This window comes from Hylobates moloch, unplaced genomic scaffold (assembly GCF_009828535.3).
Source record: "Hylobates moloch isolate HMO894 unplaced genomic scaffold, HMol_V3 SCAFFOLD_4, whole genome shotgun sequence".
NCBI classification, from domain to species: domain Eukaryota; kingdom Metazoa; phylum Chordata; class Mammalia; order Primates; family Hylobatidae; genus Hylobates; species Hylobates moloch.
In genome coordinates, this window is record NW_026652279.1 from 90,269,502 (window position 1) to 90,291,787 (window position 22,286).

General features: G+C 39.3%; 1 protein-coding gene across 8 annotated transcripts in view; it reads right to left on the reverse strand.

Moving 5' to 3' along the window:
• Nucleotides 1-22,286, reverse strand: part of USPL1 (ubiquitin specific peptidase like 1) — a 42,263-nt gene that overhangs the window by 8,361 nt on the left and 11,616 nt on the right. For all 8 annotated transcript variants that reach the window (XM_032150536.2, XM_058437708.1, XM_032150539.2 and 5 more), the window contains 4 exons: nt 20,383-21,022; nt 13,996-14,109; nt 9,090-9,219; nt 4,497-4,622 (listed from right to left, as the gene is read on the reverse strand). In XM_032150536.2, the coding sequence (XP_032006427.1) occupies nt 4,497-4,622; nt 9,090-9,219; nt 13,996-14,109; nt 20,383-21,022 (1,010 nt within the window). The remainder of the gene's footprint in view (nt 1-4,496; nt 4,623-9,089; nt 9,220-13,995; nt 14,110-20,382; nt 21,023-22,286) is intronic.

Here is a 22,286-nt window from a genome sequence, read left to right on the forward strand (position 1 = left end):
GACAGGGTTTCACCGTGGTCTCGATCTCCTGACCTCGTGATCCGCCCGCCTCGGCCTCCCAAAGTGCTGGGATTACAAGCGTGAGCCACCGCGCCCAGCCCCACCTGACACATTTTTATGCTTCTTGTACATTCCAAGTCTTCTATTCTTTTGCAAATTAATAAAAGTAAAAACTGCCAAGACCAAAATCCACACTCAGCCCAATTCCCTGGATGTAGAAGATACTCAGATTCTAGCTGAGTACAAGTACATTCCCCTAGGTAGTAAGAAATGACTTGTCAGAAACCTCCAAAGTCTGCTATGAGATTCAGATAGGATAGAAATTTGATTTTCTTAACCAGCAAAAAAAGAGACAACAACTAGAGCAATTATACGTTAAGTTTTAAAATATCCTCTTAATGACACTAGCCTTACTGCCACAAGATCGACCAGTACACCAAAGCTATCCAGGGCCTGATGTGGAGTGAAATGATGCACAACAGAGAGGATGCAGAACAGAGCCATAATGTAGAGTTTTACTACCATGTCGAAAATCTCAGCATGGCTTCCATACTACTTTCCGTAACTATGAAACTTTGGTTTTTTTGTTTGTTTGTTTGTTTTTGAGATGGCATCTCACTCTGTTGCCCAAGTTGGAGTGCAGAGGCACAATCTCAGCTCACTGCAACCTCCGTCCCCCGGGTTCAAGTGATTCTCCTGCCTTAGCCTCCTGAGTAGCTGGGACTACAAAAGCATGCCACCACACCCGGCTAATTTTGTATTTTTAGTAGAGATGGGGTTTCACCACGTTGGCCAGGTTGGTCTCCAACTCCTGACCTCAGGTAATCCACCCGCCTTGGCCTCCCAAAGTGGTTACAGGTGTGAGCCACTGTGCCCGGCCGAAACTTTATAAGTTCCAAATGCTGAATGAATTCCAAATTTTTTCCCGCATGTTAACATCTCTGAAGTCGGGATACACCTTATCATTCACAGAACACAGTTAAATAAGCAGCATTTCTGTCTTTTTTTTTTTTTTTTGAGACAGTCTCACTCTGTTGCCCAGGCTGGAGTGCAGTGGCGCAATCTCTGCTCACTGCAACCTCTGCCTCCCCAGTTCAAGCAATACTAATGTCTCAGCCTCCTGAGTAGCTGCAACCATAGGCATGTACCACCATATCCAGCTGATTTTTGTATTTTTAGTAGAGATGAGGTTTCACCACGTTGGCCAGGATGGTCTCAAATTCCTAGTCTCAGGTGATCTGCCCGCCTCGGCCTCCCAAAGCGCTGGCACTACAGACGTGAGCCACCATGCCTGGCCAGCATTTCTTTCTTAATGGCATATTTTTAAAATGGTGCAACTTACAAACAGTAGCATCTTGGAGTCAATCAAATAATATCCTTCCCCTTCCTTTTTCTGTTCATTTTCCTCTTTGATTCCCCTAGACTCTATAGTGTCCTACTTACAATTCCAGCTTGTCTTATTTCCAGCCTCGCTTTGGGAGGCCAAGGCAGGTGGATTATCTGAGGTCAGGAGTTCGAGACCAACCTGGCCAACATGGTTAAACCCCATCACTACTAAACTTTATTCCTAGGTTTTGTTCTCAGACTTCTTCCTACCCACAATGCCTGAAGTGTCAATGCAGGATGATGCTCAGAGTCGAGGAGAGCAAGTTAGGTTCTCCCTCAACCACTGGAAAATTGGATGAAAGGAATTAACCAAACTGGAACCAAGAGTGAACAAGAGACATCAGGCTAAGATCCATTTGCATTCACATAACATGGGGTTAAACTCCTATTTAAAGATCTACCCTCAGGAAAAGAAAAGAAAATAGAAAAGAGAGAAAGAAAGCACAAGGGAGCTGTGTTAACCTCTGCTACCCAAAGACAGCAGAGAAACATCGTGTCCCCGTCCCACAGAGTGGAGCCATAGCCCTGCACTCACAGAGATTGTGGCAGTGACCTTTCAAGAGTTTGTCAAGTAAAATGAAATCTGATTCTAAGTTCTTGGTGCTCCATGTCACCATGGTCTGAATGTAACTCCTAAACAACTTACTTAAAGAAAAGTAGCAGATTTGGGCCCGCTAGGCATAATTCACCTGATTTATCAATGGACTTTTTCCCAATGGGGAGACATTAGAGATGTGGGTTATCTGAGATAAGGTGTCCAAGGAACTTAGTTTTTAGAATCCTGTATGCTTTAATTACATATGATACCATGATGAACCCAATTATTTTAGGTTATCCCTATATATTAAGTTTGTTTCTAAATTCCATTAGACACAAACAAATCAAGTTATACAAATTTCAAAATAAAAAAAAAACACAAAGGACTTATATACAGACCTTGGCATTTAAAATTTAAGTGAAACTTCATACACTAGTTCAATTTACTTTTGAAGAAAACAGGAAATGTCCCCATTATAATTCTGCTCGTAAATTGGCCCACTGGAACTCAAAACACATTTTCCATTAAAAGACTGTTTTACCTAATGAATCCATTTCCAGATCAGAGCATGAATCTTTAAGGGAAGCAACTTATTTGTATAGTTAAAAAATATATATGCTGCAATGCAACCAATTAACAGATTACGCAAAACAATGGTACGAGTCTATGTTCAGTGCTGGGGCATGGGAAAAAGCAGGTATGAACAGCTAGATGAAATCATATACACCAAGCAGCCTAAAGCAGGCCCATGGTCCAGGGCAGGATGGCAGACCCCATGCTCTGCTACTCTTCTCCTCACCTCATCATCAATATTTACATCTCAAAACTGACACCTGGCAGCCAAGACAAATTACAGACTTCTGTAATCTTCAGACAGATACAGACACCTCCTCTTCCTTCCCACTTGGCCCTCCTACACAAATGCTATCAAATAATACTGAGGGGCAAAAAAGATATGAGCCCAAAAGGACAAAGAAAGGAAAATAAGCAAATAAGAAGTCAAATATTTAGAGGACAGAAAGCAAACAGAGAAGTGGCACCTTACCCAGCAGAACAGGCAAAGTGAAGACATGAGTACTGCGGAGTGCGTATGTTGATGACAAAGAAGAGCTTATTCTTCCCAGAGAACCCCTAAAGGAATGTGGGGATGAGGCCTTGGGCTAAAAACAGGATAGTGATTGGAAGTGTGTACATAATAAAGAGCACCCTATGCCCCAGGCCCAGAGAGGAACCAGCGCAGACTGCAGCAAAGAGTGAAAGGTGGCAGGAAAGAGTTCCAGGAAAAAAAGGGGAGGGGAACAGAGTAAAAAACTGTGAAGCACCTGAGTATTGGAAATTTATTAATAAGTCTTTACAGTATTTGGCAAAAACTCACAGTACATAATAAAACAAATGAAAAGGCAAATAACAATTCCCGGAAAAATAAAGAATTATAAAAGTGAAACCTAACTATGTATACTACTTGGCTGAAGAGGGAATAACATACGTATACTAATAACAATGCAAACACCGAGTACTGAGTTAGCCAAATATGCAATTGCATTGGAGGGACAGGGAAAGGCTAAACAGAGATGGGGCCCAGGTGTTGGTGTGAGAACCCTAGTCTCAATTACTACAAAAGGAGAACAGACTGCATTACGGTAGAATAGGCACATCAATTTGAAAAGTCAAAGTAAATACTACCTTAATTTGAAGGTTTAAAGTAGACACCTGGAGGAGGGGACAGGGGACTACTGCCCTTTTTCCCTTTTGAGTCTGTAAGCACTGATAAACTGAGAATTTATTACTTCAATGAGAATAAACCTTTAGGAAAGATTCTGAGGGGTTTCTGGCACATTCAAGGGCATAAAGGTTAATGTTCCCAGTTCTTTATTACATCAAATTAGACCTCAAAACATTTCCTTAATGTACAATTAGACTGAAAATGAAGAGTAAAGAGGATGTGTACATGTGTGAGTGCATTAATGAGACAGAGGGAAACTGCCTGAGATGGAACTGACCTGTGAGTTTAAAGAGATGGTTCTCTGGTAACACTGGAAAAGGCAATGCTGACCAACCTCCCCAACTGAGGACAAACAGAAAAGCTGGCAAAATATAATGAAAATTTATCTGCTCAAGGCCACTAGATAGCTTACAAGATGATGAGGAATTAGCATGCTGAGATCTAAGAGAAGATGGAAATTCAGAGAGATGAGCCTGTGGCTCATCTTTGAATCATCTCAGTTCTTGAAATCTGATTAAGGAAATCCCAGAATTCTAGAAACTCCATACACTTGGCAGAGGAGAGAAAAACTGAAGCTTGATATCCTTAAAGAGAGAAAAAAGGCAAAAAAGAAGGAAAGACACTAGGAGAGTGGAGCCAGAGAGTCAGCCTAAGTTGGCTTTTCAGTGGCTTCACCTGTGACAGTGGGCTCACTGGCCAGATACAGCAAGGCAGTTGGCAACCCAGAAATATATGTTAACTCAAATTTCAGAAAGGTAGGTTGTTGTCACCATTTTCAATCCTACACATTAAGAAAATGTAAATCCACTTTCGTTTTGTACTAAAAATTATAAGACAATTTTAACTCACTTTTCCAATACCATTTTTCTTATTTGTGATTTACTGTTGCAATTGTTACATGGACCAAAATGGGCAGCATTAAGTGGGTGCCACTCAGGGATGACATTTGTAAAGGTGACCAGACTCTTCATATGCCTATAAAAAAATGACATAATAAATTCGTTAACGTTAAATGCATTTACATTAATTTAAACCAATGTCTAAAAGTATTCCTCCCCTTTTTTGTGATTCATACTTCATTTCCCCAAATCATGTTAATATGGCAATGTTCCTCCCTACCCCTAGTAAAGAAGCCTGTGAAGATGCTCCACGTTAATTTCCCATAGCTTTCAACTATGAGATGAAGCAAGAAAAAAAGACAGGGTTCTTCAACAGTATCACTGACATTTTTCAACGGAGAATCTTTGCTGTGAAGCACTGTCCTGCGCACTGTAGGATGTTAAGCATCATCCCTGGCCTCTCTTCACCAGATGCCAGTAACGGCATCCAGTTGTCTCTAGATGTTGCCAAACGTCCCGAGGAGGACAAAATAGCCCTTAGTGAAGAACCACTGTCTAAGGTTGTCAAATTTATTAAGAGCTCACCCCTTACTCAAATAACTCAAACTGGCTAGCCATTACAGACAACCAAAAATGAAAAGGGGATGTTTCCAAACATAAAATCAGGAATACATACAACTTAACTTTTTTTAATCCTTAAAAAAAAAAACAACACAACATTAATTGTGAACAAATTTTGTTTTCACAGGTTATACAAGTTCTAAATTTGCACTTTAGTCTGAATACTTGAGAGCAACGCCATCTAAAAAGATGATCTTTACACTAAACTTCAACTGCATCCACTTTAATAAAAATATTTGTAATTTAAAGAGCAGTTACTTAAGAGATACAAGCTTCCTTTCTAAACAATAGCAAATACTTAGAAATCTTTTGAGAAAGCACTGTGTGTTAAAAACATCAGTACTCAGGCCGGGCGCAGTGGCTCACGCTTGTAATCCCAGCACTTTGGGAGGCCGAGGCGGGCGGATCACGAGGTCAGGAGATCAAGACCATGGTGAAACCCCGTCTCTACTAAAAATACAAAAAATTAGCCGGGCGTGGTGGCGGGCGCCTGTAGTCCCAGCTACTCGGAGAGGCTGAGGCAGGAGAATGGCGTGAACCCGGGAGGCGGAGCTTGCAGTGAGCCGAGACTGCGCCACTGCACTCCAGCCTGGGCGACAGAGCAGGACTCCGTCTCAAAAAAAAAAAAAAACAAAACAAAACAAAAAACATCAGTACTCAGGGAAGTTAACATTTTAAAAGCAAAGCAACATAAAGATATCAACAAATGCACGGATTTCTGCTAAATTCTTAAGTTTTCAAAGATAATTGTTACGTAAAGGCTCCTATTGCTTAGTTTATAAAAAAGAGACTGTCTCGGCAAGTAAGTGTTAATTCTCCATATGACATCTGACATTTCTGAACACTTACTATGTACAAGGGGCATGGCACTGGACCCTCATCTTCCAAACAACTCTCAGAGGCAGGTGCTATTCTTATCCCCATTTTACAGATGGGGAAAGTGACACATAGAGTACAGTGATAAATAACAGACCTGAGATCTGCCTCTGAAGACTATGTTTTCAACTGACTCTGGGTTACAGTTTCCAAGTTGAGTAAAAAGCCCTTATGCTGGCACTAAAAACAGCTTCACAAAAACAAAGGAATTTGCTGGATAGTTCTCCTTCAGATTAAGTGGAAATAAGTTTTAAGTTATGACATATTAAAACATATTTAAGAAAATGTCACTTCATTTTAGCTTTCCCTCTATAACTACTTTTATTTTTAGAACAAAGTAAGATTATTTTTAAAAAACAAAAAAGCAAACAAAAGCGGCTAGTGGCTTCCCTCCCTTGAGCTCTCACAGTTTGTGCTATATATCTCTAAAACGCATTTAACATCTTGCTTTCAAAGCTAACAGTAAGCAGCCTAAAGATCAGATTAATTACGAAGTCACTGGACCTCTCTATTATGTGTTCATGTATTATCTCTCTACCTAATTAGTAAATTTGGCAAAGATACACTATTTCCAGTGCCTGAGTTCCTAACACACAGAACATACTCAACCGAAAACTGTCAAACAACTAAAATATGGATTCTAGAGAAGCTACAATTAAGCTGATTTTAATCAGCAAGGTTATTTATATTATTTTAAACCCAGGTAGTGATTAAGGAGTATACCACAGTGAGCAAGCCAGTCTTAGAGGCCAGAAAAGCCTAAGTGTGTCTCCTGACTCTGCCACTTACAGTGTGTCATCTCGGGAATCAATCTAACCCCTTTCAAGCTGTCATATCCATAAGTGCCAAATGAGGACACTAGGGTCTTCCTCACTGAGTTACTGTGAGGAGAAAACCAAATAATTTATATAAATCAATGACAGAAGACTGGAAACAGATGTGTTCTCATACTCACTTGCTTACACTAAATTATTTAAGTCCTAGGTATGAATAAAACGTTAATTCTCACCCTGTTCTAGTGGGGGTTTTGGGGACCATTACAAAAGTTTACCCAACAAAAAGCTTAATATGAAAATGTATCTGACCCAATTTTTACATCAGAGTAAAACAGGCCCTTTGGAGAGGGGACATGGATTTTTCTGCGGAGCAGCCATTATGTATCTTTGTTCCGTGGCTTTTAACACGATGAAACTATTTCCCTGTATCACCACGATGCCAATATCGCTCTGTTGCCCACCAGCTGCCATTCCACACATTCATCTATTTCAGGATGCATAAAGGGACCGAATCCTTGCGATATTCCTTAGATGTGCCTGCCAACAGTTAATTTCAATGATAACTTCTTGTCCATAATTTTTTTCAACTCAGGAGGGTTAGCTTTGCTCATGGTGTCTACTCTGTGGCCTCCCTTACCCTATTCTAGTAGATCTGAGTTAACTAGTTAAAAAAAAAAACAAAAAACTTTGTTGCCTGCATTCCCTGGAGCATCCTCCCAGACTGAACTCTCCTTGACTACTCCTTAAATACCTAAAAAGGATTTCATATTTAGATAGTAAATATCTAAGTAATTTTTTTTTTTTTCTTGAGACGGAGTGTCGCTCTTGTTGCCCAGGCTGGAGTGCAGTGGTGCAATCTCAGCTCACTGCAACCTCCACCTTCGGTTTTCAAGTTATTCTCCTGCCTCAGCCTCCCGAGTAGCTGGGACTACAGGTGTCCGCCACCATGCCCAGCTAATTTTTGTATTTTTAGTAGAGACAGGGTTTCACCATGTTGGCCAGGCTGCTCTCCAACTTCTGACCTCGTTCGTGATCCACCCGCCTCGGCCTACCAAAGTGCTGGGATTACAGACGTGAGCCACCACGCCCAGCCTTCAAAAGTAATATTTTTATCTCACATTTTACTTTAGTAACTTAGAGAGACTTCAAGTTTTCTAACTTAAGCAGTTAAGTTAAAGAAAAGTGTGGCTGGGCATGGTGGCTCACACCTGTAATCCCAGCACTGTGGGAGGCTCAGGTGGCTGGATCACCTGAGGTCAGGAGTTCAAGACCAGCGTGGCCAACATGGCGAAACCCTGTCTGTACTAAAAATACAAAAATTAGCTGGGCGTGATGGTGCACACCTGTAATCCCAGCTACTCAGGAAGCTGAGGAAGGAGAATCGCTTTAACCCGGGAGGTGGAGGCTGCAGTGAGCCAATATTGTGCTACTGCACTCTAGCCTGTGCGACGGGAGCGAGACTCCACCTCAAAAAAAAAAAAAAAAAAAAGTGGAAAAGAGTTATTTCTATTGTAATAATTTGAATACATGAACAATCGAGCCAGTCTGGTCATCTTCCTAACTGCCAGCCAGCAACTTTCTCAGGTATGGACCAAGTAAGAGTATCCCTCTGGTAATACCTTGCCTCCCTGACTCCTCTTCTAAAACCTATTCCTCTCCTTACGTGGTGGGTACAGGTTGAATATCTCTTATCTGAAATGTGTGGGACCAGAAGTGTCTCCAAGATAAAGAAGTAACCTGGAGATGGGAACTGAGCCTAAACACAAAATTCATTATGTTTCACATACACTTTATGTAAAGCCTGAAGGTAACAGGTACATTGATCATGGCCTTTCTAATACGCTGCTGAGTGGCATTAGGAAAAGCAGAAAGTATGGCTGAGAAGGCTCATGTGTAGGCTTCTGGAGGTGGCTGGTCTTTCACAGGACTACGGGAAGAAATGGGGAAGCTTGCATTATCTCTGAGAATTGCTGCTAGCCTCCAAGAGCCTAAAACCAGTGTCTATAATGTTAGAAACCTAAAGTAAACAAGCAAAACTCCATCTCTAATAGAGGAATAAACAAAAACGCCTATAGTTTCATGGCATTCTGAGAGGTATTCTACTCAGCAAGGACTCTGGAGAAGGGAGGTGTATTATTCCTCTCATCGTCCCTATTTCCCACTGAAGAACTCTTAGGAAATCTCCTACTAGCAGTCTACAAATGATGAGGTTTTGACTCTTCCAGTTTAAAGAAGCAAGCAAACTGCAGTGTCTGGTGCTCAAATTGTTCTCTTAACTTTAGTGGTGGAGAAACTAGAAGAACCCATTTTAAAAAACAAAAGAAACTAACCTGTTTTGGTATTGGTGTCCACACTGAGAACATTCAAAGTCCCAAGAAAAAGAATATAGGAAGAGCTTTTCGATGTGGGGTTCTAGTTTTAAGAGCAGGGGAAATGCAAACACAGGGCTTTCCGTATCACCTTCAAGAAAAAAAGGAAAAATTACTGCTCATAATCTATAATGGCAAAAATTAAACCAAAATTGTGAACTATTGTCTTTTCTTACTATATTTACAGCATGAATATGTGTTAATACAGTATGACAGAATTGTTAATACACTCAGAGTTGGGAGAGGGGAAGTTTATAAAGCATTTTTCTAAAAATGTCCATCCTAAAGATTTAATTACTACTTTGATCTCTTTCCTTTTCCTTGGCAGACATTTATGAAAATGTCTTAAGACAAAAAAACCACAAAAGACCCAAACTGTCTTCCATCTTTCTAGATTTCTCAGGAAAAAAAAAGATCTTGGAACTATGATAGCCTTAGAGTATATTAAAACAAAAATTGATAAGGTGTGGTGGCTCACACCTTGTAATCCCAGCACACTGGGAGGCCAAGGCAGGAGGGCTGCTTGCGTTACACCTCTGAGAATTGCTGCCAGCCTCTAGGAACCTAAAACCAGTTTCTATGACATTTGAGACCAGCCTGGCCAATATACTGAGGCACTGTCTCTACAAAAAATAAAATGAAATAAATTAGCTGAGAGTGGTGCTACACACCTGTAGTCCAAGCTACTTGGAGGCTAAGGCAGGAGACTCATTTGAGCCCAGGAATTTGAGGCTGCAGTGAGCTATGATCATGCCGCTGCATACCAGCCTGGGTGACAGAGCGAGACCCCCTCTCTAAAAAAAAAAAAAAAAAAATATGGAAATGGTTTGCCACAGATGTTAAAAAATGTAACCAGTGAAACACTGTAGAAACACATCAGAATTGGCCATTCCTATTCTGATCATCTTGTTCCACCTTTGGAGAGGGCGTGGCCACACAATGGTTAAATGACCAGCCTCAACTCTTTGGACTCTTCATCTACCGTTCTTCTTAACTTTTCAGTCTAATCCTTTCCTTTAACAACTTTACGACTGAAGATTTGAATCTTGTGGTCATTGAAAATAACTGAACAGTGAGTGCTGGCTTCCAGCTTTGAGACTGGAAAGTAAGGTAAGTAAGAGAATCTACATGTTTCTCTTACATTCTTTTTCCAGTTGGTTTCTCTCCGTCCTATTCTCAGAGGAGCTTAGATGCTGCCTTACTGATTTGGCCCAAGAGACTGAGTCCTTCCATCCCTTCCCCTACCCTGGACAGAGCCTCACTTTCAGGGTCCATTTCTCCCCCTAGCCTGGAACTACAGTTGCCTGGAACATGGCCAGGAACAGTCACCTTTCATCCCTTCCCCTACCCTGGACAGAGCCTCACTTCCATGGTCCATTTCTCCCCCTAGCCTGGAACTACAGTTGCCCGGAACATGGCCAGGAACAGTCACCTTGGCAGGACCACAAGGTAGACAGTAGGTGTTATTACCTAAGCAGTAACAATCATGTGGGGTTTCTAAAAATTACTGATTTCCTGAGCCCCATCCCTGAGATTCTAATTCAAATGTCCCTATGATTGGTATTTACTTTTAAATTCCCTCGGTGCTTTTTAATGCACAATTGAGGTTAAAAATGCTAGATCTGTCTACTGGGAAAAGTACTAGAGAAGCAACTAACAATATGTCCCCTAAATATTCTCCTGGTTCTGAGAACTGCACCTACTCTCAAGAGGTGGAACACCAGCCTACATATTTATATGGAACACCTGCCTACATATTTATATGGAACACCTCTGCCCTACAATAACTTACCCAGTGGTAGATTCCTAAATCAAACTACTCAGATTCTCTCTCCCAAGAATATGATCATCCAAGGTAATCAAACAGTATTATATTTCCTTATGATGTACATATTTCTACATGGTAGATGAGTATAATACAAGCGAGTTATACCCTAACCCTAAGCATATTCTATAAATATCAGTAGTTACAAAGGCTATTTTAGTAGTCACCTTTGTGGGATAGTCTCACTGCTACTTTTGAACAAAAACATAAAGTTTTTTTGGTTTTTTTTTAAGAGTTTCACACTTGTTGCTCAGGCTGGAGTGCAATGGCACAATCTCTGCTCACGCAACCACTGCCTCCTGGTTTCAAGCAATTTTCCTGCCTTAGCCTCCCGAGTTGCTGGGATTACAGGCATTTACACCACGCCCGGCTAATTTTTTGTATTTTTAGTAGAGACAGGGTTTCACCATGTTGGCCAGGCTGATCTTGAACTCCTGACCTCAGGTGATCCACGCTCCTCGGCCTCCCAAAGTGCTGGGATTATAGGTGTGAGCCACCGGGCCCAGCCATAAAATAAGTTTTAAAAAGTTTTTTTGTAAGTAGAAATACAAATCAATCTCCTAGAAATGAAAATATGTAACACTGTATGCATAAACAGTATGTCATATAGCACAATTTTGTAATTCATTATCAGCCTTTAAATCCATATTCTATTGTAACTAAATATTAACTGAAAAAGCTAACAATTTACATTTCATAATGACAATATAAAATCTTCAGGTCTAAAATACATAAAGTTCTCCATGAATTAAAATATCATGAAAGAGCTCAAAACACATGGTTAAATAAGTTATATGATTATAGAGCATTTCATTAGTAAGATCTTCAGCTAAAATATAGCACCTATCCTCGAAGGGGCAGTAAAACAAGAGAGGAATCCTCCTGCATTGAAAGAGCTATATGCTTGCCCAATTATTATGATTACACAAAACAATAATTTAAAAATTCCTTCTGTTACATAGAAAACCAGGCCCATGGCAGAGGTGGAGCAAAAGATGTAACTTTGTTCCAAAAATAATTATCAGGGATAAGAAGGGTAGTGATTCAGGCTGGGGGAGAAACCATTCTTTAATTCAACTGGGAACTGAAGTAGGGACTCTAGAAGGGAAATGGTACCTGCTAAATGCACCACGAAAGCCCTTGCATCTAAACTCTAGGGATCTTACGGAAAAGGCTCCTTTGAAATGAGTATTCGCTCAACAGATCAGTGGCTGGGGGTGATGAACCTGGTTAACCACAAGCAACCTGGTGAAAAGTTTTAGAGTGACAGAGTCCTATATCTTGATTGTAGTGAGGGTTACAGAGCTGTGCATACTTAAAAAGGGTCTTACTATATGTAAATTATACTTTGATATAAAGAAAAAAGAATATTCATTCCATCTGAGAGCCCATCTGATGCATAAATTATAACAGTTCTTTAGGCCTAGAGGAGGAAATGTCAGAAATTTGGCATATGAAAAGTCGGATTTTTATAAGAACAGAATAAATATGTATGTAGAAGTCCATGAAAAACAAAGCAGATATACAACTATTATATACTAATTTTAATAAAATGTAGGAAAAAAAGTGAAAATTAGGGGGCAGAAGCATGAGTCAAAGAAGTTATGTCAAAAGCTGTCCAGAATGTACAAAAGATGCCATGCTTCCAGATATATTATTTTATATATATATATATATATTTTTTTTTTTTTTTTAGATGGTGTCTCGTTCTGTCCCCAGGCTGGAGTGCAATAGCGTGATCTCAGCTCACTGCAACCTCTGTCTCTCGGGTTCAAGCGATTCTCCTGCTTCAGCCTCCCGAGTAGCTGGGACTACAGGCACGCGCCACCACGCCCAGCTAATTTTTGTATTTTTAGTAGAGACAGGGTTTCACCATGTTGGCCAAGATGGTCTCAATCTCTTGACCTTGTGATCCACCTGCCTTGGCCTCCCAAAGTGCTGGGATTACAAGCGTGAGCCACCAAGCTCAGCCTTATAAAATATATTCTAAGTATATAAATATGTTATAAAAATATTGTAAATATATTATAAAATATATTTTATAATGATCTGGAAGCATGGTGTCTTTTGTACATGCTAGACAAATCAGTTGCAACAACTGATTTTATTATAAAATAGAAACATCATTTTTTAATATAAGTTAAATGTCACTCATTGAGAGAAAAACTAGAAGGCACTGATATTTTAGATAATATGGGTTATTACTAATAGGGAATATCGTATTCTGCTACTATAACATTAATAGAAGAGTTAATACAAGGATAAAAGGAAAATAAAACAAAAAGCCCTTTCAAAACAAAAACAAACAAAAAAACCCCACAGCTCCTTTTCACAATACTAAAAAAATTTAGAAAGGTTTGGACAGACACTCTAGCTCACTTGCTGCACGCCACTCCCACAAGCCAAAAACCAAGTCACAGAGAACAAAAAGGTCCCATCCTTGTGCCCTTTCTAAAGGCGAGGAAGCTTTCCCAAAAGGCCATCAGCATATTTCTCTTAATGTCCACTGGCCAAAACTCTACCACATGTCCATTCCTAAACCAATCACTAGTAGGGAAACAGAATTACTATGGTTGGTTTAGATGAGATTCTAAACCCTGTGTACATATAACAATCATGTGGGGTTTCTAAAAATTACTGATTTCCTGAGCCCCATCCCTGAGACCTAATTCAAATGCTCCAGCATTGGCATTTACTTTTAAATTCCCTCGGTGTTTTTTAATGCACAATTGAGGTTAAAAATGCTAGATCTGTCTACTAGGAAACGTACTAGAGAAGCAACTAATGATATGCCCCCTAAAATTCTCCTGGTTCTGAGAACTGCACCCACTCTCAAGAGGTGGAACACCAGCCTGCATATTTATACGGAACAGCTCTGCCCTACAATAACTTACCCAGTGGTAGATTCCTAAATCAAACTACTCAGATTCTGTCTCCCAAGAATATGATCATTCAAGGTAATCAGTGTTATATTTCCTCATGATGTACATATTTCTATATGGTAGATGAGTATAATACAAGTAAGTTTTACCAATTACTTACCTAATGTGCATCTAAGCTGGGGCTGAAGGCTAATAAAAATTTCATCTCTAACTTCATTCAGACAGGTCTCTATCTCTGCAAATATTTCTGAGGTAAGTTTTTTACAATCTCCAGCTAAGAAAATACAGAGAACATTATCAATTCCTCATCAATGTATATCTTCCCACAGAAAACTGAGACATTCCCAAGAATGAAAGCTGAGTCAGTAAGTTTTGCAAACAGAGACAAAAAGCAAAACACAAAATTTCCTTAATTCTTTCTCTGTGGTATACCATATATTCCCTTAATATATATTATCAGCACAATATCATTACTTACTGAATGGGTAAAATCTCAGTGAAAGCCTTTCTCACCCAAATAATCACAGGTCTAGTAAAATAACTAATCTTTCAGATACTATGTCTATCTCTAAAACAGCTAAAGAAGTCCTTATGTGCAATTACTTATACTACAAATGATGTCTAATCATTTATTCCACTCTGTGTAACTTTTATTGAACTTCGCCAGGTCACAGGAACAGATAAATTTATAAGGAATCTTAATAAAGTTACAATTATTTCCTGAACTAATATCTCGTATATTTCCCTTCTATGTCATTTTTGAGGGGTCTGAAGGGGTCTTCAGTGGCAACATAGTGTTTATTCGGTTCCACATCCTGCTTTGTCTACACAAATTTGCTTCATTCAAAACTGACCAGCCTGGGCAACATAGTGAAACCCCTATCTCTTAGAAAAAAAGCTGGGTATGGTGGTACACACCCGTAGTCCCAGCTACTCAGGAGGCTGAGGTGGGAGGATCGTTTGAGCCCAGGAGGGTTAGGGTTCTACAAGCTGCAGTGAGCTGTGATCGTACTACTGTGCTCCAGCCTGGCCAAGTGAGATGCTCTCTCAAAAAAACAAAAACAAAAACAAAACAACAATAAAACTGGCTAGTTATTATACAGTGACCGAAACACAGCACGTGTGTGTGTGTGTGTGTGTGTGTGTGTTTGGAGACAGGGTCTTGCTTGTGTTTGGAGACAGGGTCTTGCTATGTTGCCTGGGCTGGTCATGAACTCCTGGGCTCAAGCCATCTTGCCGCCTCAACCTCCTGAGTAGCTGGGCTTACAGCCCCATGCCACTATATTCAGCTGAAACATCACTTTATTAATCATTCTCCTATTGCCAGATGTTTTAGTTGTTTCTTTTTTCACTATTATAAATACTATTGTGATAAAGACCTTTGGGCACATATCTATGTTTTTGATCACTTCTTTATGGTAATATTTATTATCTTAAAAATGGAATTACTGTGACAAGAAACTATCCAAGATTAATAAGAAAATTATTTTGAAGACTCCACATGCATCTGACTCTACTTACTCTTAAGCTACAAATAGATCTTTTCACTCACATCTCTTATAAATAATTCATACAGCCTGATCACACTCTGCTTATATGTTTCCCTAATGAAAATATCTGGATTCTCCTGTAATATGAAATAAGCATTAACCAGAATTTTTGTTATTTGACCATGCCAAATAAAAAAACTTACATTGCAAAGTAATGCAGCTCAAACATATAATTAACCAGATTATAAAAACTAAAATTATTCTGTAAAAAATTAGTAACAGATAAAAACATAAAATTAGAGTTAATTCCAATATTGAACTGCTGCTCTTCTACAACAAACAACTGAACTGTCACCTACTTAACACTGGGGTTTCTGTAATTAGAGAAAGCAGAAATAGAAGAAAAGTCAAAGGCAAAATGCTTGTGAGAAACTGAACTTTAAAAATTGCAAAAAACTGTAAATGACTGACACACACAAAAAAGTTCAGTCTCAAAGAAAACCTACATTGAAGCAAAATATTTGTTACGTAACAAAACCATAACGTCTTGAATGTTCTAACCAAAGGTGGTTAGAAAACACTGAGGTATTTTTTTCTACATAATGAAAATGGAATTATATATTGGTACAACCATTCTGGAAAACTGTATTCAGCAAGATCTTTAATATTCATATTTTAATATCTCTCCTAGGAAACTAGTCAGTAATGAATTCAAAAGATATATGGATATTTGTCCTGGTGTTAATTCACAACAGCAAAAACTAGTAACAGCCTGAATGGTTAACAACAGGGAAACAATGTATAAGATCCATATAAAAGACTGTATGACCAAACTCAAAATTTTTAGCACATTAATGAATAAAAAAATATCTACAATGTCAAGCAAAGAAAGCTTGGTATGATGTCACATCTGTCCCCAAAATACATACGGCCAAGTAAGATCAGAAAAAATATGTATCAAGACACTTCAAAAGAAGTTGAATAAAAGTGAGGATTCTTGCCCTACAAGGTAGCCGTAATAATTTAAAAAGTATGAGTGCTGGGTTAGACAAAGTAACCAAGAGAATAAAATTGAGAGTTAAGGAACAGCTGCACACATACATGAAATGTTGATACATGCTAGATGTGGCATGGCAGATCAAGTGAGAAAATAAAGTGGAGCTACGAAAACTAGCTATGCAAATGGAAAAAAAAATGGATCCTTACCTCATACCACACATCAGTATGAATTCCAACTGAATGAAGAATTTCAATGTCAAAAGCAAAACTTCATAACTTTTCAGTGAAAATATAGGTGAATGATTTTCTGACCTTGGGAATAGTAATAATTTCTTAAAAAAGCCACAAACATTACTAGCTCCAAATGAAAAGATAAAGACTTCCCTATAAATCAAGATAGCTTTTTAAAAGTAAAAACACAAGCTGCAAATTGGGAGCAGATTCAGCAACACATCTGATGTAACTCTAGCAACAATGATACAAGGAACAAACTCATACAAATCAATTAAAACGTGACAATCAACAGAACAAATAGGGATAAGATACAAAAGGCATTTTACAGAAGCGGGAACAAATATGGGCAATATAAGCACATGGAGCCGACAACCTCTTCAAAATGTGGAAATGGCAAATCAAGATCACAGACCATTTTATACCACTCACAGCAAAAATCTCAAAAGTGTGAACATAAACCAAGGAGAATATATGGATCAGGAGAGCTCTTATATACACTGTTAATGGGAGAATTGATTGGTACAACCACTTTGGAAAACAATTGTTATTATCTTGTAAATTTGGACACGAGTCTATAATTTTCCATTACTTTGGTATACAGCAGGGAAACTCTTATACTGTGCCCCAGGAGACCTGCCCCCCAGATGGTCACAGCAGCAGCATTTATAATGGAAAAAAAAAAACCCCACTGTCCACTGACAAGTAGATGAATATCCCGTTATATTTACAAAATGGAAGTATTATATAGCAATGAAAAATCAATGAGCCACAACTACAAGCAGCCCCATAAATTTCTACAACAAGAAAAAAAGGTCCCAGAAGATCAAAACAAACTAAATTAGGCAATACAAAGTGGTCCCTCTTCATCCGTGGTTTTGTTTCCTATGGTTTCAGTTACCTGAACTCAACCATGCTCTCAAAATATTAAATGGAAAATCCCAGAAACAATTTATAAGCTTTAAATTTCATGCCATTCTGAGTAGCATCACGAACTCTCTTGCTGTCCTGCTGTGTTCCACTGGCAACGTGAATCTTCCCTTCGTCCAGTGTATCCATGCTGTCTACACTCCCTGCCTGTGGTTCACTTAGTAGCCATCTTGGTGATGCGATCTATTGCCATGGTATTGCAATGCTTGTGTTCAAGAAACCTTTATTTGACTTAGACTTAATAATGGCCCCAAAGCACAAGCACAGCGATGCTGGCAATTCAGATATGCCAAAGAGAAGCTGTAAAATGCTTCTTTAAGTGAAAAGGTCAAAGTTCTCAACTTAAAGAAAAAAATTATATGCTAAGGTTGCTGAGATTTAAGAACAAATCTCTCATCCATGAAACCATGAAGAAGGAAAAAGAAATTTGTGCTAATTTTGCTGTTGCATCTCAACTGCTCAAGTTATGGCCACAGTGCCTGTTAAGTGTTAAGATGGAAAAAGTATTCAATTTGTGGGTGGAAGACACGATCAGAAACAAATGTTCCAATTGACAGCAACATGTTGAGCCACATTTACTTTTTTTTTTTTTTTTTTTTTTGAGACAGTCTCATTCTATCACCCAGGCAGGCTGGAGTGCAGTGGCGTGACACCAGGCTCAAGTGATTGTTCAACTTCCGCCTCCTGGGTTCAAGCAATTCTCCTGCCTCAAACTCCCAGAGTAGCTGGGACTACAGGCGTGTGCCACCATACCCAGCCAACTTTTGTATTTTTTAGTAGAGATGGGGTTTCACCATGTTGGCCAGGCTGGTCTTGAACTCTTGACCTCAGGAGATCTGCCCGCTTCAGCTTCCTAAAGTGCTGGGATTACAGGTGTCAGCCACTGTACCTGGCCCACATTTAATTTACTCTTAGTTAAACTTGATCATAATTATGTATGTATACAGAAAAACATTGTATATACAGGGTTCAGTACCATCCATCCCCCATTATCTGAAAGGGATACCTTCCAAGACTCCAGTGGATGCCTAAAACCTCGGATAGTAACTAAACATTTTACATGTTATGCTTTTTCCTATAACTACATACCTATGATCAAGTTTTATAATTAGGCATAGTAAGATTAACAACTAATAATAAAATAGAACAATTATAACAATATGCTATAATGAAAGTTATGTGAATGTGGTCCCTTTCTCACTCCCTCAAAATATATTCCTGTACTATACTCATCTACTTTCAGACCTCGGGTTAAACGAAACCAAGAAAAGTACAACTGTGATAAGGGGAGACTGCTGTATACTGTTTAGATATACACATGTAAGAAAAACTAAAAAAGATGGAATGATAAAACACATTTCAGATAATGATTACTTATAGGGGGAGGTGGAGAATGGGATGGGAGGAAACACATAGGTAAATCTAAGTTATTGGGAATGTTTTAACTCTTCCTATGTTGGGAGGTGGGTTCATAAGTATCCTATTTTACAGAGAATAAAATGATAAACATATCCCTTATTGTGACAAGAGATCTTAGGAGGTTGTGTGATTACGGGTGATTTTTACTCACTTCTTCATTCTGCTTTTCAGTAGTTTAAACACTTAAAACTAACCACTATTATCATGACAGGCTAAGTAAGACACAGGCACAGTCTTACAGTTTTCAAAAAGACTGCCTAGGCCAGGTGTGGTGGCTCACTCCTGTAATTTCAGCACTTTGGGAGGCCAAGGCAGGCAGATCATGAGGTCAGGAGTTCAAGACCAGCCTGACCAACATGGTGAAACCCTGTCTCTACTAAAAATACAAAAATTAGCCGGGCCTGGTGGCGGGCGCCTATAGTCCCAGCTACCTGGGAGGCTGAGGCAGAATTGCTTGAACCTGGGAGGCAGAGGTTGCAGTGAGCTGAGATCACGCCATTGCACTCCAGCCTGGGCAAAAGAGTGAGACTCCGTCTCAAAAAAAAAAAAAAAAAAAAAATCACAATAGCAAAGACTTGGAACCAACCCAAATGCCTATTAATGATAGAATGGATAAAGAAAATGTGGCACATATACACCATAGAATACTATGCAGCCATAAAAAAGGATGAGTTCATGTCCTTTGCAGGGACATGGATGAAGCTGGAAACCATCATTCTCAGCAAACTAACACAAGAACAAAAAACCAAACACCACATATTCTCCCTCAAAAGTGAAAGCTGAACAATGAGAACACATGGACACAGGGAGGGGAACATCACACACTGGGGCCTGCTGGGGAATGGAGGGGTTGGGGAGGGATAGCATTAGGAGAAATACCTAATATAGGTGACAGGTTGATGGGTGCAACAAACCACCATGGCACATGTATACCTATGTAACAAAACTGCACATTCTGCACATGTACCCTAGAACTTAAAGTATAAAAAAAAAAAAAAAAAAAAGACTGCCTTTTGGGCAGTAAAGATAATGTAAATGGTATCTCAAGCTTCGTGATACTGTTCCTGGGCTCCTTGCTCCCAGGCCTCCAGAAAACAGAAGCAATGGATGACATCTTTCCCACAAAACTCAACATTAATATTTTTAAGAATTAAAGACAAGTAGGCTGGAATGGTGGCTCATGCCTGTAATCCCAGCACTTTGGGAGGCTGAGGCGGGAAGGGTGCTTGTGCTCAGAAAATCGAGTCCAGCCTGGGCAAGATAGTGAGGCCCCCATCTCACTATCTTAGCTGGGTATGGTGGTGCATAACTGTAGTTCCAGCTACCTGGGAGACTGAGGTGGGAGGCTCACTTGAGCCGGGGAAGTCAAGGCTGCAAGGAGACGTGATCACACCACTGCACTCCAGCCTGGGTGACAGAGTGAGACCTTGTCTCCAAATAAATAAATAAGTAAATAAAAATAAAATATTAGTACCAACCTTTAACACCACTCAATTGATTGGTATATAGAAGTGTATTTGCTTGATTATATTTTGTAAGCAACCGCCAGAATATAGATTCCTCCTTCGAGCACAGTCCAGTCACGGTGTTCTTTAACTCTTCGGAGTGCACCAAAGCGGACAGGATACAGTCTAACCAACAGAGAGCATAAGCATTTTTCCACTGGACACATAAAGTCTGGGGAAATGATGTACATTTGGTCTCCAGTGGCATCTCCAGTTTAGATGTACATCCTTCATTTTGAGGGGAAGGTCTGCCAGTTCCAGAGACATCAACTGTAGCAGGACCTTTAGTAGTAGCCATGTCAACAGTATTAGCTTCCAAAATCTCTTTCCGCTCCAAGGAATCAGCTGTCCTAATTGGATTCTGCTGACCACTACTATCAGGTAAGTTTGATGAGGTTTCATCATATACTTCTCCATTATGTTTGCTGCTCAAAACTTTTTCACCATCAATTGCAATATAATTTCTAGTCTTTTTGGAATTTGCTAAAAGAAGTGAATCCTTACAGCTGCTTTCCAAGCTCTTCCTTTTCTGAGGCTTACGTGGAGTGTGACATTCTTCCAAATCAGGAGAAATTAGGTTATTAAGTGATTTAGAGCCCAAAGGATAGATGCACTGGAAAGTAAAAATAAAATGATAAAAACTACACAAATTCAAATAACTTCATGTTTTATAGTTTTAATATCATGAAAAACATGTATAGAATGTTAGCATTGATTTGATGACAGGTTATATTTATACACATAAATTTGAAAAAATTAGAGACAAACAACTACTTAATCAAAAATTTGGCCTCCAAAAGAATAATTTTCTTCAGGTTAATATGAACAATCAAGGGTTTAATCTGAGTTACAAAATGGTAAGCTAATAAGGAAAACATTTTTGCTTTAATAAAAATCTAATGTTAAGTGAATTTAAAATTTTCAACAATGTAAAGAAACACTCTATAATGAATGTTACTCTTTTGGGACAGACACTACATTATACTACACATTTTAAAAGTATTTTCAAATTAAAAGTGCATGGAGTAATTTCTGTGTTTCCTATATTTTGAAACTGAATATGCATCTCATAGCACTGCTGTCTTACATCTTTATTGGGTTTAGAGTCTAACTGGCTGAATTTTAATGACTTCATCAAATCTTACTGTGCATTAACACAATTTACACCAAATAACAATGTAAACATATCACTAAAAGAATCGGTGGATCTTTCCTAAGTTTAAAAACTACCAGAATATTTTAAATAACAAATTCAAGAACCCTCTACACTAAACGTCTGCTTTTGAAATACGCCTTCTTTTTCAGGTGGGCATGGCAGTACCCTCCTGTATTCTCAGCTACTTGGGAGGCTGAGGTGGGAGGACTGCTTAAGCCCAGGAGTTGGAGGCTGCAATGAGCTATGATTGCCCCACTCTATTGCTCCAGCCTGGGCAATAGAGCAAGACCCTGTCTCTAAAATAATAATAATAATAATAGTTAATTAATGCCTTCTTTTACACAAGTATGGTAGACTACTATCTTGATGGCCCTCCTATGAACTAGAGAACTACACCTCCTGGTAATTCATGCCCTCCTGCAGCCAGTCCCTGCACTGTACAGAGTTGGCTTGGCCCTGTGACTAGCTTTGATGGAACATTAGCACACATGATATACATAGAGGCCTGATAAGCACTGGCTCAAGAGGACAAGCCCTTCTTCTGGAACACTCCTTCTTAGTCCCAGCTATCATGCTGTGAAGAGCCCAGCTGGCCTCATGGAGAGAACCTCATGGAAAATAACTGAGACCCCTGCCTGACTATTTGAACTCAACTGCCAGCTAGCAGCTAGTACCAACTGCCAGCCATGTGGACATTTCAGTTGTCCCAGCTGAGATGGTG